The sequence below is a fragment of the Astyanax mexicanus genome, chromosome 14 (genome assembly GCF_023375975.1).
Source record: "Astyanax mexicanus isolate ESR-SI-001 chromosome 14, AstMex3_surface, whole genome shotgun sequence".
Classification (NCBI taxonomy): domain Eukaryota; kingdom Metazoa; phylum Chordata; class Actinopteri; order Characiformes; family Acestrorhamphidae; genus Astyanax; species Astyanax mexicanus.
The window spans coordinates 34,442,518-34,458,693 of record NC_064421.1 but is presented as its reverse complement, the minus strand read 5'-3'; the positions used below and the strand labels follow the sequence as shown (position 1 = coordinate 34,458,693).

General features: G+C 40.2%; 1 protein-coding gene across 1 annotated transcript; it reads left to right on the top strand.

Moving 5' to 3' along the window:
- The first annotated feature begins 541 nt into the window (after positions 1 to 541).
- On the top strand, positions 542 to 7,045 carry LOC103026974 (procathepsin L). The gene is made up of 9 exons (XM_007239250.4): positions 542 to 637; positions 736 to 836; positions 2,086 to 2,228; positions 2,335 to 2,535; positions 3,386 to 3,574; positions 4,263 to 4,431; positions 5,581 to 5,689; positions 6,539 to 6,640; positions 6,848 to 7,045. The coding sequence occupies exons 2-8, from the start codon at positions 737 to 739 to the stop codon at positions 6,636 to 6,638; spliced, it is 1,011 nt and encodes a 336-aa protein (XP_007239312.3). The 5' UTR covers positions 542 to 637; position 736; the 3' UTR covers positions 6,639 to 6,640; positions 6,848 to 7,045.
- The last annotated feature ends 9,131 nt before the right edge of the window (positions 7,046 to 16,176 follow it).

The following is a 16,176-nucleotide window of genomic DNA, read 5'->3' as shown; positions in this document are numbered from 1 at the left end:
AAGCCAAGATGCACCTGAGAACAATTTAATCAATTTAGGATATATTACCAGAAACGTTTTATAGAAATGTATAAATTATGCCTGAGAGATTATGACAACATGTTCAGCATTTTTGCATGTAATAACCTAGGCAATGACCTAAAGCCTAAATGTTTTGGAGGGTAATGCAATTCAACAGATAAGCAATGGATAATGCAAAAAAAAAAAAAAAAACAGCTAAAAATTGTACATAACCATTTGTATGAATGACAAACACATTTGCAAATTATGAAACACAATAAGAAAAGCAATTATGATGTGCACAAATAACAAGGAGATGTGGAGTGAATGAACAATTTTGATCATTTCAATTCTGATCTGAGAAATGTACCAAATCCACTGAGAAAAACTGTAACTGTGGACCATTCAGCCCCGCCCACACTGCTGATGTACCCATCTCTATAAGACAAATAAGGAAGTGCTGGTGTGTTCTAATCAGTTTTCTCCTTCTATGGTTGTGAATAAAATCATCCCGCCCCCCAAAAAAGACGTTTACAGTGATTAAGAAATAAACAGGGCGGAGCTTCATTCTATATTAACCTGCACACTTTGTGACAGTCACACAGGCAGGTCTTCAGGACTCCAGGAGATCAGTCAGGTGAGTACTGAAACACACACACACACACACACACACACACATATTCACATACACACACACCTCGTTTTACCTCCACACATTTTTTTTACTCTGTACAGAATGAGGGTGCTACTCGCTGTCGCCGCTCTTGTGGTCGTGGTTGGTGCAGCCAGTGTCTCAGAGGAGGACCAGGAGTTTGAATCCTGGAAACAGGAGCATGGTGAGAATTTAATATTATATATCATACCTTCATTAATCTGCATGAACAAATGTGGGGTGAGACAATAGTGAAACAGGCCCCACACAAACAGGGGATTCTGTGGAGCCACTAACTCATGGCTAAATCCATTACCCAGCTTTTGTATGTTGTTTTAGTGATGTGCAGGATCAGATAGACACATGGATAACCCTGTAAACCAATAGATTAACAGAAGATATGAAAAAATGCAGATTTTATCCTTATAGGTTTTTTTTTATTAATATATATAATATTTTTGATTGTAAGCATGTAAGGAATTAGAAGCAAATTAACCTTAAAATATGAAGTACTAATGAAGATATTGCTATCCATGATATTGAGAACAAACATGCTAACTTAAAAAAGTACAATTCCATAGAAAAAAAACATGAAAGATTAAGTATTTTACCAATTTTAAGTAGATAAAAAAAATTAAAGTCAAAATAAATGTCCTGAGATTTTCAGATTTTGTAAGCAAACGAAAAAAAGTCATCTGTAATTTAGAATTAAATTATATGAATAATTAATAATTGTAAAATAATTACTCTTATATTTATGTTTTGTATACATTCTGTTTTACTCTACTGCAGTAGTATAGCGAAAGATAAAACGTATGAAAATAAGACTGTAAATAATATATACAGTTAGTGCAAGGCGGTATGACCAAAAATGCATATCACAGTATTTTTTAAAATTCTGACGGTTTTACAGTATTTTTTATACCGTATTATATATTTATTTTTGCATGACTTGGCTTTAATATATGTCTGTGACTTACTGTTGCTGTTAGGAGTACATATAATATAAAACACTAAGGCTTTAAATTAAGGCTTTGATTACTATTGGGTTGAAATTCACACAATATATGAGGTAATCAAACTTTATTAGCAAAAAAGCAGCTGAAGAATGTAAACAATAGACCTTAAAAATAGATACACTAACAACTTTAACACAGCTTCCTTTACAAAACTAAATATTTAAAAAAATAAGTTCAAGCCATTAAAGGCCTTACAGTATTAAAATCAGCTATAATTCCATAAGCTATCAGCTATAAATATTTCCAGAGGGGTGAGTGTCCAGCTCCTGCATAGGGTAGGGTGTAGGCTACATGGTGAATATACAGTACATAAAAGTACATTAAGGTACAGTACATAAAATAGACACATCAAATATGCATTTATATTTATTTTTGGCTTCCAAAATAATAAAATAATTGAAATCTATGTCTCAGGTAAGAGTTACAGTTCTGAGGAAGAGGAGTCTCATCGTAAGATGAGCTGGCTGACCAGTCGTAAGCTGGTTCTGGAGCACAACAAGCTGGCTGACCAGGGCCTTGAGAGCTACACACTCGAAATGAACGAGTTTGCAGACATGGTGAGAAAACCCACAGTAAAGCATTGATGCTGCAGTTTGTTTATCTGTTTATTATTTCATCATATTCATCAGGCCACACTTTCCCCATCCTCCTTCTCTCTAACAGGAAGACCAGGAGTTCCAGGACATGTACACCGGCAGCCTGGATTCTATGAACGACACCGAGACCGACACCCTCTGTACCGCTACATTTACGCCAGAGAATGAAGAGGATACTCTGCCCTGCAGAGTGGACTGGAGGCAGGCGGGATACGTGACGGGCGTTAAGAACCAGAGGTCCTGTGGCTCCTGCTGGGCCTTCAGTGCGGTGAGTTTTTACAGACAGAAATGTGAGGTGTAATAATGCTGCCTTACTGATGTTGAACTCATTAAATCATCTTTAAAGGTCTTTTTTTTTTGACACTTGGCTTTTGTTACACATATTTTTCCTCGGGTAAGCAGAAGGGCGTTCACTGTGGATTTGCCTCCAGTTTCATTATGTCATGTAAGCACTAAATATTAGACAAGCAATAGATTAAATAAATGTATCGCCACTTTTTTAGTGTGCTTATCCTGAAAACTTGTATTGCGCTGGGTATTAAAGTACCATTTATTGTACAGCCCTAGTATAAAGCCCTTTACCACATCTCCTCAGCATTTATGGCCTTCATCTTAAACAGAGCGCATATATCTTATGTAAAAATTTACATGAAAACTATGCAACTATGTAATTATGTGCTTTGTGTGAACAATACTAAGGTAAAATAATTAAACAAGAAAAAAACCCTGCAGCAAATACAGTTAAAGAAATGACAGACTTTTTCTTACAGTAACTGAGTCACAGCACTCAGCTATGAATAGTAACTGTTTTAAAGAGTGTGTAAAAAATATGCAATGGTTTTCAGCACAGCCAGCAGGAGGACCATGGTTAACAATGCTTTCCAGCAATGTTTGGGTAAAAACTCTTAAAGGTCCTCCTGTTGGCTGTGCTGAATCCCAGTGTAGATTTGTGTACAAAAATATGATACATGCAACAGTAAATGAATGCTGATATTCAAGTTTAAACATTTTAATCATAAATATATCTTTTTTCACTGATTCAGTTTAACTCCTGCTTTATTGGTGTAAAAAATAACTTTTAACTTTTTTCTGTGTGTGTATATAAATTACACTGTCAGACGGGGGCCCTCGAGGGTCAAATGTACCGGAAGACAAGGCAGCTGATACCCCTGAGTGAGCAACAGCTGATCGACTGCTCCGGGAGATATGGAAACCATGGCTGTAAGGGTGGTTTGGCAATCCGGGCCTTTAGGTACGCCATGCACAGAGGTCTGGAGGCAGGATACAACTATCCCTATAGGGCCCGGGTAAGAAAATGCTGGTGAAATTTTCTCTAAATCCCTTTTAATTAACCTTTACTGGCAAATAGAGGGTGCTGGGATAATGAGAAGTATGATATATACATACTGTAGGATCACCAATTGTGCAGTAAAAACCAGTCATAGCACATTATATAATTTGTATAATTCACTTTCATTGCCTGTTTAGCATTAGTCAACTTTAGCTTTAATATAATCATATTTTCACATCAGGCAGATTCAAGACTGCAATGCTTTAGTGGCGCCCTCTTTTGTTCACAATCTATGTACACTCATCCTCAAAACATAGTTGCACCATAAAGAAAAGGTCAGATTGCAGTGCATTCCAGAATTAAGTAGGGATATCAGATTCATAATTTAGATATAGGTAACTCCTGATCATATTCATTGAGACACTCATACATACAGTAGTAGTGTGTAACGCAGGCGGGACACATCACTTTAGATGATCTGCTGCAGTTCTGAGTCTGAGAGCCTGGCACAACTACCCACCAAGTGTTATTCCTGTTGGTTGATTCCATCTGCATGCAACACATTTTTGGAGATGAGTGTATGTCTGCTGTTAGTGGCCTCTGGTGGCTTGGAGTTTCTAAGCGGATCATTGTGAAGCTTACAGTGTAGAAAATTCTGGAAATATGTTTTTGCCAAAATTGTTTTTGTTCTTGTCTTTCTGTAGAGGTCCAGAAGATGCCACTTTAATCCATGGAAGGTTAGGGCTACCTGCCGCGGCATAGTGTGCTTGCCCAGAGGAAATGAGAAAATACTGAAGTTTGCTGTGGCCAAAATCGGACCGATTTCAGTATCTGTAGACTCCTCCAGACGCTCCTTCAGGCTCTACAAGTCAGGTCAGCTGCAGCAACACTTTTTAATTATAACTAGGATTGGGTTTGATTTGTCAACGTAATCTGCATCAATTATGAAAAAACATTAATTTGCATAATGTGGCTGTGTGAATTTCATCTACAAGCCTACGATGGGCACAAAAAATTTAAGTATTAGAATTAGGGCTGTCAGATTAACACATTAAATTAGATTATTTAATCACAGAAAAAGTAAAAATGCAATAAGAAACTACTAATCTAACCAGCACAGTGCCATCCATCAGTTATCAAAGAATAGCTATCAATTTAGCTAAAATAGTTAGCCATTATGGTTAATCCAACATTTTGGGCTTCATAAGAAAAGCATCTGGGTCTAGAATATAAATGAAAAGCTATTGTATTGACTCTAATAAGAAAGCTACTTTACTTTATTTGGACTTTACATAGTAATTGTTTGATTAATATTTGGTCAAATATTTGAATTCTGTTAATATATGCCTCACATTTTAGGTATTTGAAGCAGGGATAGTGTAGATACTCTTTAGGACATATTTGAGTAGCCTCAAATCTGCAGAAAATAACCTCTGGCATGTGTGAGCATCTTCTATAACTAAATGTTTTGTAATGTTTAGGTGAATAGAAGTGCAGGAATAATAAATTGGTCTAGTGTTGTTAGAGATATACAGTATTTACAACATCTGTTACTGACTGATGTTCATTACAGGGAGCTTTTAACAGTGTTGGAGTTAGCTTAGCACTGGCTGTATTTCTTTTATCAGTGCTGGAGTTAGTTCAACGCTAATTGTATTTCTTTTAACAGTGTTGTAGTTAGCTCAGCGCTAGCTGTATTTCTTTTAACAGTGTTGGAGTTAGCTCAGCGCTAGCTGTATTTCTTTTAACAGTGTTGGAGTTAGCTCAGCGCTAGCTGTATTTATTTTAACAGTGTTGGAGTTAGCTCAGCGCTAGCTGTATTTATTTTAACAGTGTTGGAGTTAGCTCAGCACTAGCTGTTTGTATTTTATCAGTGTTGGAGTTAGCTCAGTGCTAGCTGCATTTCTTTCAAGTAGAGCATTGCAAGCATCCTCTTTTTCGCACATAATCTCCTTTTGCACAACCTACACCAACAACCTTATAGCTGAATGTACTAATGCTTGGAATCCTGAATGATTGCAGGTGTGTATAACGATCGCCGCTGCAGTAACCATCGCATGAACCACGCCGTCCTGCTGATTGGTTATGGCAGAGCAGGAGGAAGCAGGCGTTATTGGCTGGTGAAGAACAGGTAAACCAACACAGTCATAGAACATAAGAATCAACAAAGTACAAAGTACGAAATAAGGATGGTGTCCAAATTATAGTCAATATCATTCCATGACATTATATGTTACAAAATTGTATTACCTATTTATTGATTCTTCTGAAATCAAGTGTATAGCTTGCTTTTGTTGGAGTAACTGTCTTTACTGTCCAGAAAAAGCTTTCTACTAGGTTAGATTTAGATCTTTTTTAATGACAAGAGCAGTAGTGAGAGGTGGTGTTCTGAAAATAACATTTCGGAACATGTCTGAAGCCCCTGATAATAAAACAATACAATCTGACACACTATGAATACAATCTGTACCAAGATCATGTGCTTGATATTGTTAAGTGAGCGCTCACATTACCACTCTTTTAGTGTTCATGGTGTAATTTGAAATGAAGCACACTGGGTTTGTGCTTTTATCTGGAAGAATTGTATGTTTCATTGAATTTCCCTATCTGACTCCTTTAGTACAACATTAATTAAAACAGTGTGAATCCATAACACTAAATTAATTACATATATAGTAATTATAGAAACAATTAGGTGCTCAAAATATTCCTTAATGGTGGGCAATTGATAAAAACTCCCATCCTGCTTCTCAATCCAGTAATGTGCTGTAGACTGGTCTGTACACTGGGCAGAATGCCTTCAAATGTGACATAGAGGCATGCCTAGCAGTCATTGATCTCTCACTGAAAGAAAAACTACACAAAAGTAACCTCTGAGAGCCTTTTTAAGGCAGCAGGGAAAGCTGAAATAGACATTAGAATTCATCCAGAAGACATTGTTCTGATTGTACTAAACTAAACATGCTCTGTTTTGTTGCAGCTGGGGAACTAGGTGGGGTGAAAACGGCTACATTAGGATGTCCAGGAACCAGAGGAACCAGTGCGGCATTGCCACAAGACCCGTCTTCCCTATTGTTTAAAGGTATTCTTTCTTTCTGAAGCTTCTGAAGATCTTTATTAGCCAGATCTAGATTTGTGAGATTATGAATTAGATTAAGACTCGAAATCCCGTCATCAGAAGTTGCTTACAGCGTTTCTAAGGTCTGTGACCTTATGTTGTTCTGTATGTGGCGATTATTAGTGTAGTAGTGTAGAAATAATAATTCTATCAAATTATGTTTTTCTGCAGATTAAAGAAAAAGCCGAAGCAGTGATGAACATCTCTGGAAAGAGGCTTCAGTCTTACCACAATGATCATATCCCATGCAGCAGAAGCAGCAAAAAAATATGCTATTTTATACTATATCTTTTTTCTTTAATGTCCTGCTTTTACGTAATTCTTTCTCTATGATCAGCTGTTGAGAGAAAGCAGCAGTATTAGCTAGACCACCAGAGACCACCATCCTCTCTCTTTTAAAATAAATGTAAAAGTGTTGTTTCCAACTTTAACTATAATAAACTTTCAGCATAAAAAAGTGTTCAGTTGTTAATTTCCAGGTTCATCCAAACACATTTAACACATTTATTTAGGCCTACATGCATACATCATCCAACAGCAGTACATGACCATAGGTACAAAAGTTTTTTTTTTTTTTTGTAATTTACATATACCTTTATGGACACACAAAACATCTCTTCTCCAAATATGTCGACTTCCAATTATTGCAGATACACACACACACACACTATTTACATGTTTTAAAATCTAGTTTTTGTTCCTCCTCCGGCCTGTACATGTGTAAAAATGTTGTTTATAATAACTAATATTCACAAGTTTGTTACTACTACATTAATTTGAATGGTTTCAGTGGTATCCATTTTCTCTGAATCCAGAGTTTCTGAGCTGGTCCAAAACTGGTTAAAAAACATCACTGCACCAGCATATCTTATAAACTTTACAAATAGGGCAAAAAAAGGGAAAGAAGCTTAATGGACAACCGGTAAACTACCAGACATATAGGGTTAACATTTCATAATAACCCCCTTCAGACTCTTACTGTACCATGTTTGGAAACGTTAAATGTAAGAATGTTAAAACATCTTCAGAATAATGCAGTGAATAAATCATATTTACACAACATTCACAGCACAGTTTAGCTCAACTGTTTCCAGACAGTAAACAATCAGTAAAGCTGTATGAGAGGAAACCAGAGGCAAACAGATCAGACTGGGTAAGACAGAGATGAGACAAACCAAAGGGTCAAAAACTAAAACAGGAATTCTTAATCTGGGGTTTGCGATTCCCAAGGAGGTCCTGATATAATCCCTTGGAGACATAAAAGTGATCACAATTAAGGATATTTTCTCCACAAAATGTGTGGGAAATCATATTGAGAAAAGCTTAAGAGTCTTTAAGTGAATCAGACAGAGCGTCTCATGCACATTGTGGGTCTGCCATGACCAGGTTTGGTAAAAATTAAGCTCTTTTTAGTACTGGAAATAGAAATGCAAAATGCATTTCCTAAAATGTGCAGATGTTTAAGAACCTCAGGAATAAAAAAGAGCAAACCAGAAACACGAGCACACAAAGAACACATGAGTACACTGAGAGGAAATACAGGAAGGAGACACACGGTATTAAACTACAACAGTAGGCAACACTTAAAATAACACACAAATAAATAGAGCCCATATCAACAGTTAATTTACCAAAACAGGTAGGTGTTATTCTTCATTCTATGTTAACTTTGTTGCTGAATGCACTCAACCCCTCACAGCACTGCTGCTAAATTTTGTAAAAAAAATTACTTTCGGGTTGGGGAATTGGAGATGAGGTGTGTGGGTTAGTGGTGATCATCCAACATCCTGACCTTACTAATGTGTATCTCGTTTCTTGAGTGCTATCAAATCCTTACAACAATGTTCCAAAATTTAGTAGCAAAAAGAGTGATGGCTACATCAGGCTGTCCAGGAACAAGAGTAATGTGTAGAAGCTGTCTTCTGTTTTTTCTTTCTGTGGTTTAAAGGTACACTTCATTAAAAAAAACATATTTAATGTAAAAATGTTAACAATTGAGGTTCACTGTGCCTGACCTGTGGATACATGAGCCTGCAGGAGAGAGAGCTCCTCTACTGTAATGAGAACCCATTTACATTTGGAAAATAAATATATGTAAATGTATGAAAAATGGTTAACATTAATTTATCCTTAATGTACTGCAACTGTTTAAAATACATTTGCATTTTGAAAATAAGCAATATATATACAATACATTTTAAATGTATGCCACATATAAATAAATATATGACCATTTTTCTCGTTTTGTTATGGGTTAACAAAGCCTTCCAATGCTATACTGCTGCCTGCCTGTAGATGCTGATGGTTTGTTGGTCAGTCTGCTTCAGTTCTCCAGTAGTTCCTGTTTTATTCCCCCAATGTTAAAACAACTTAGCCAGTTAACATGGCTTTACATGTAATTAAAAAGTAGTTGTTGTCTTCATTTTGTCACGTGTCCCTTACACTGTGTCAAAATTCCTTGATGAATGAACAAATAGAATTTTTTTAAATAACCTGAAATAAACTCTTTTAAATTGGCTTCTATTGAAAGTTAAGAAGATTTTATCTCTCTCTTGTAGTTGCTGTTTTGAAGATGTTTTTCATTGGCCAGCAACAAAAGAACCAAGTCACTTGTGTTTTTTCTTTAGTATGTTTATCTATCTGTATGGTAGAGTGCAGTAAGTAGCGCTCTGTACTTAATTCAGCTACTTTTATCAGCAGCACATAATCCATTACCACCAGTGACTGGTGACTCACCAGTGAATTCATGTTATACATTCCCATACCATAACCCTGCCACCATCATGTTTAACAGATCATGTGATATGCTTCAGGTCATAAATGCTTCCTTTTTTTTCTTCTTTCCCAAAAGAGAAGGTGGTCTTGATTCAGATCCAAATGAACTCTGAAGTTTTTCTTTTGTGGTGAGAACACCCAATCTCAATGCGACCCAACTATCAAACATCAAACGTAAATTGCTGTTCAAATGCTGTTTAATCTAATTTGTTACCCAGATATTTATGACAGTTACTAAATAATGCCAGCTCTGCTGCTCCATGCTTTGTTTTTGATCATGTGGTGTTGTGCTGTTAGTCGCATCAATAGACACTTTGCACAAAGTCCTTTGCAGTTTTTTGGTAAAGTGAGTGTGCTCACATTAGTGTTTATATGTCAAAATTATATATAACTTTGTATAAATAGGTGTGTAAATAGTTTCCTTTTATGTTAAAGATTTAAAGGGTTGCGTGTGATTGTTTTAGTAGAATGTATGGCTATTGTACTTTCATTGTGGTCAGAAAAACAATTAATACTGTGTTAGTCAAGCCTGCTCTAGCGCCTTTGAACCTGAAGGTGGCAGTAGACGGCGGCAGCTACGTATTAGCTATGCTGGTTCAGTGGGTGAGCTAGCTACACTTTTAAATGTATTTCTCCCATTAAATGATAGTTTTGTCTCAAAGCTGACCTGTTTATATTAATTTACTCACATGTAATATTAAACTGTTCTAATTGTTTTATATACAGCCTGCAGTATCTTAGTTTTGTATATATGAACATTTAGTATTCAGAGCTACAATCCCCAAGTTTATTTTCCTCACTAATTTATTGCTACAAGTACTCTTTGTAATGTAGATACTGTATGTTATAATATTATATATTTTATATACCATATATGTTGATATATATATACTTATACTAATTTATTGGGTAATTGGACATGTAAAATATGTAATGTGAATTTGTTTCATTTTATTTTACAGTTTTGTGAATTTGTAAATGACATTTTTATATATATAAAATACATTGTGTATATGCAATGACCGGGAGATAGACACAGATATTTGGTGCAAATGAGTATTTTTTGATAAATCAGAACTGCAGAGGACTAAGTCAAGTTGAGAGCTGTCTCTTCATTTCTCCCCTGTTTTACAGGAACATATCTGGCCATAGGACCTGTTTTACGATACCTGTTACAGTAAGTCTAATGTAAGTGTAAAATGCTTTACCAAGCCAGCAAATGCTAGTGCAGCACTACCTTCACTTAGGAGTGTTTGGGCTTGTTCTCAATCAGCATTCTCATTACATTTATTTTATAGTCTGCACAAAGTCCAGATATCTTTTAAAACATTATTGTATCTTCTTTTAATCATCACCACAGCTGCAACTAATACTTTTGCTCTCTCTCTCTCTCTCTCTCTCTCTCTCTCTCTCTCTCTCTCTCTCTCTCTCTCTCTCTCTCTCTCTCATAGTTTGTACTTTGTAGATTTACCAATAAAATATCAATAAATGTGAGCAGCAGCATCTTTTTAAGCATTTTTCAACTTCAAAATGCATTATTTCCTGTTATGAACTCAGTAATGTTGTGCGAAGGTAATAATAAAAGGCAGGTCTGGATATTTTAAATGTGTACATTGTAGGTAGAGGAAATGGTCTAATAAGATCAGTTGGGTGCATCACTAATTTTTGTGAACTGCCATGTAATGACAGTGATTACACTCTTAGTGACATCTCCAATCTCCACATTTTTGAAGGAGTCTACATGGATATTAAAATATGTGGGTATTACAAGTGTATACATCATGTTTGGTCACAAAGTGACACAAATGTGATTGTGTTACTTTTACAGCATATATAGAGCGTAACTCACTCTAACTTATGACCTGTCATTATGATTTCATGTATCTGGCTATAATAATTCTGTGACAATGGAAATTTGATCTGAACTGTGATAGGGTAATAAAAGGGGGGCACCCTCGGTGGGCATGTGTGTATCAGTAAGTATGCTTACATTTTTTTCCTTATATCTTTTTTTAAACTTTTGTAATTATTTTATTTTTGGCCAAATAATAATTTGGATGAACTCTCTACACTAATAAAAGTGTAATAAAAGGTACAGTGAACACAGTGTTGCCAGGTTTGCTGTTTTCCCGCCAAATTGGACAGGTGACGTCCAATGGTACTTTCTTTAGTTTTAGTTTAGAGCCATGACCCTGTCACACATTCTATTCACAGCTTTTCAGAGCAGTCTGGATGATGGTCAGAGCTGCTGCGAGGTGTTAACGTTTGCCCTTACAAAAAACAGCTGCAGTTTTTTTTTCATGGGTGGACCTTCACACAGTGATCACACTTTAAGAGGCAGTAAAAGGCAGTAAAAGGCACTGCAAAGGCAGTAAAATGCAGTTTTGGACCAGAAAATACGGCTTAAATACTGCAATGAATTTAGATTTACCGAAGTTCAAAAACAGCAATACTGCAATAATAATGCGTTTATTTCATTGCAATGTTTTTAATGGATCTATAATTTAAACAGGCACATAGTATTGAAACTACTACTTCAGTACTGCAGCAACTACATAACTGTGGTATTCACCAAAATATACGTACAGTACATGTGAATAGAATGTTATAATAAAGAATAAGGGTATAGAACACTTCAAAATTAGTTCAAACTAATGTGTTCTCAATTTCTCACTCAGGCTAATTATTTTTTAAAGCTTTTTAGCTAGTGGCTAAAAAGTAGTCAAAAGAATTCAGACCATTGCAAAATTAAATTCAGAACAGTGTTCCAGAAACACAAATGTTTAAATGTCAGTTAAAAGTTTGGCAACTGATGATATCTGTTACGTAGGTGAGGGGATGGACAAAAGTGCAGAATAATTACTTTATTTATTAAACAAACTAAAACAAACTGACAAACAAACAAAATAAACCAAAGTTTCACTGAATATAAACAGAAAATAAACACGGGTAAACGCAAGACAAAAATACAAGACTGAAATAACTAAAATAACAAAGATGAGAATAAAGTATAAATCAAGACTAAGAAACCAGTAACTCTAGAAACAAAAACCAACCTGACAGACACACAGCAAGGAATCACACAAACCTGATCACAGACAGCAAACAAACTAACAAAAGACTAGACAAAGAAGGCTTTAAACAAAGGGGCTTATATACACATGGAGGGAACAGGAAACTGGAAACACCTGAGGATCAATCAAGAGGGGGCGGGGTTACAAATCACTAATGACAGGGTGGGGCTAGGGCGGAGACAGGACCAAAACACAACAGTAGCACATGGCTGGGAAACATGACAGGAAAACAGAGGGGCAGGAGCACAATAGACCAGGAGAGGGAGACACAACGAGACAGACACGGGCTAAACTGTGACATTACCCCCCCTCAACGGCGCCACTACCAGAGGCGCCGAGAGAGAGGGAACAGAAAAACAAGACAAGGCTAGACAAGACCAGAGAAAGAACACAGGGGCAGGAACTGAGACAGGAGACTAGACAGGAGAAACATACTGGGACTGGAATGGAGACTGGGGAGGCGGAAAAAACAGAGACTGGACAGGGGACGAGAACTGAGACTGGACAGAGGGCTGTACATTGGGCAGGGATGCAGAAAGGGCAGGGGACATGAACAAAGACTGGACAGGGGACGGAGACTGGACGAAAGACTGGACAGGGGACGGAGACTGGACGAAAGACTGGACAGGGGACGGAGACTGGACGAAAGACTGGACAGGGGACGGAGACTGGACGAAAGACTGGACAGGGGACGGAGACTGGACGAAAGACTGGACAGGGGACGGAGACTGGACGAAAGACTGGACAGGGGACGGAGACTGGACGAAAGACTGGACAGGGGACCGAGACTGGACGAAAGACTGGACAGGGGACCGAGACTGGACGAAAGACTGGACAGGGGACCGAGACTGGACGAAAGACTGGACAGGGGACCGAGACTGGACGAAAGACTGGACAGGGGACCGAGACTGGACGAAAGACTGGACAGGGGACCGAGACTGGACGAAAGACTGGACAGAGGACCGAGACTGGACAGGGGGCTGGACGTTAGACTGGGACAGAGACTGGACTGTGGAGAAGAACATAGACTGGGCTAGGGGCTTAGACTGGACAGAGGACTTGGGCTGGACAAACTGGGTCTGGACAAGACAGGGCGATGGAACCGGGACAAATACACTTACTGGGACTGACACAAATACGGTGACAGGGATGGGAACAGAAAAACCACCGGGGACAGGAATGGGAACAAAGACAGACACTGGGACCAGGACAGGGAGAGACATGGGAACAAACAAAACTTGGGGATGCCCAGGACTGGCTAAAGTCTGTGGGGTAGTTAGAGGGGCCAGCCTGGGCACAGTTCTTGGGCAGAGGTCCGGGGGCCTTGGGGCCGGCCTAGGAGCCCGTGACCTGGGAGCAGGCCTGGGGATAGGCCGGGGGGCATACAAAGTTCTGGGAGTGGGCACAGGGTCAGAGGCGGCCGGAGCCGCGGGCACAGGGTCAGAGGCGGCCGGAGCCGCGGGCACAGGGTCAGAGGCGGCCGGAGCCGCGGGCACAGGGTCAGAGGCGGCCGGAGCCGCGGGCACAGGGTCAGAGGCGGCCGGAGCCGCGGGCACAGGGTCAGAGGCGGCCGGAGCCGCGGGCACAGGGTCAGAGGCGGCCGGAGCCGCGGGCACAGGGTCAGAGGCGGCCGGAGCCGCGGGCACAGGGTCAGAGGCGGCCGGAGCCGCGGGCACAGGGTCAGAGGCGGCCGGAGCCGCGGGCACAGGGTCAGAGGCGGCCGGAGCCGCGGGCACAGGGTCAGAGGCGGCCGGAGCCGCGGGCACAGGGTCAGAGGCGGCCGGAGCCGCGGGCACAGGGTCAGAGGCGGCCGGAGCCGCGGGCACAGGGTCAGTGGGTACCACAAGAGTGGCAGGCACTGCTTGCACTGGAGCAAGTTCTGTAGCAGCTGGAGCTGAGGCAGCAGGTGCTGGAGCTGGAGCTGAGGCAGCAGGTGCTGGAGCTGGGGCTGAGGCAGCAGGTGCTGGAGCTGGGGCTGAGGCAGCAGGTGCTGGAGCTGGGGCTGAGGCAGCAGGTGCTGGAGCTGGGGCTGAGGCAGCAGGTGCTGGAGCTGGGGCTGAGGCAGCAGGTGCTGGAGCTGAGGCTGAGGCAGCAGGTGCTGGAGCTGAGGCTGAGGCAGCAGGTGCTGGAGCTGAGGCTGAGGCAGCAGGTGCTGGAGCTGAGGCTGAGGCAGCAGGTGCTGGAGCTGAGGCTGAGGCAGCAGGTGCTGGAGCTGAGGCTGAGGCAGCAGGTGCTGGAGCTGAGGCTGAGGCAGCAGGTGCTGGAGCTGAGGCTGGAGCGGCGGAAGCTGCTGGTGCTTGAGCTGGAGCGGCGGAAGCTGCTGGTGCTTGAGCTGGCGCGGCGGGTGCGGCTTGAGCAGGCGCGGCGGGTGCGGCTTGAGCAGGCGCGGCGGGTGCGGCTTGAGCAGGCGCGGCGGGTGCGGCTTGAGCAGGCGCGGCGGGTGCGGCTTGAGCAGGCGCGGCGGGTGCGGCTTGAGCAGGCGCGGCGGGTGCGGCTTGAGCAGGCGCGGCGGGTGCGGCTTGAGCAGGCACAGGAGCAGAGGCGGGTAGCCCAGGCACACAAACTGGGGTGGCAGTGGTCAGCGCAGAATCAGAGGCGGCGGAAGCCGCGGGTAGTGCTGGATCAGGGGAGGATGGATCACCTACAAGGGAGGTACTGTGCAGGTACTCTTCAAGTACTTTGAGTGCCACAAAAGTCCAGCAATCCTCTCCCAAATCCTCCCTACCTCTGCGTATATATTCTGCTATGTCCATATTTAGGTCTAGTCTTATGTTACGTAGGTGAGGGGATGGACAAAAGTGCAGAATAATTACTTTATTTATTAAACAAACTAAAACAAAACTGACAAACAAACAAAATAAACCAAAGTTTCACTGAATATAAACAGAAAATAAACACGGGTAAACGCAAGACAAAAATACAAGACTGAAATAACTAAAATAACAAAGATGAGAATAAAGTATAAATCAAGACTAAGAAACCAGTAACTCTAGAAACAAAAACCAACCTGACAGACACACAGCAAGGACTCACACAAACCTGATCACAGACAGCAAACAAACTAACAAAAGACTAGACAAAGAAGGCTTTAAACAAAGGGGCTTATATACACATGGAGGGAACAGGAAACTGGAAACACCTGAGGATCAATCAAGAGGGGGCGGGGTTACAAATCACTAATGACAGGGTGGGGCTAGGGCGGAGACAGGACCAAAACACAACAGTAGCACATGGCTGGGAAACATGACAGGAAAACAGAGGGGCAGGAGCACAATAGACCAGGAGAGGGAGACACAACGAGACAGACACGGGCTAAACTGTGACAATATCACAACTAGTCTTTAAATGTAAATTGATAAATTACACAATTTAATACATACTGTAAATTAAAATCTTTTCTCATAATACCAAGCATGCATATATATATATTTTTTTTAATAGAGTAATTATAAGAATAGTGCATATTTTGGTAATGAACATATATTACATAAACAGAACCATTTGTAAAAACAGAACATGTATAATTACAATCAACCATGTAATATACATATCAAACAATATATATAAATATCAGAATAAATATACAAATATCAGAATAATCAGAATTTTTCTTAAAAATGAGATCAATAAAACATTAACGTCCACAATCAT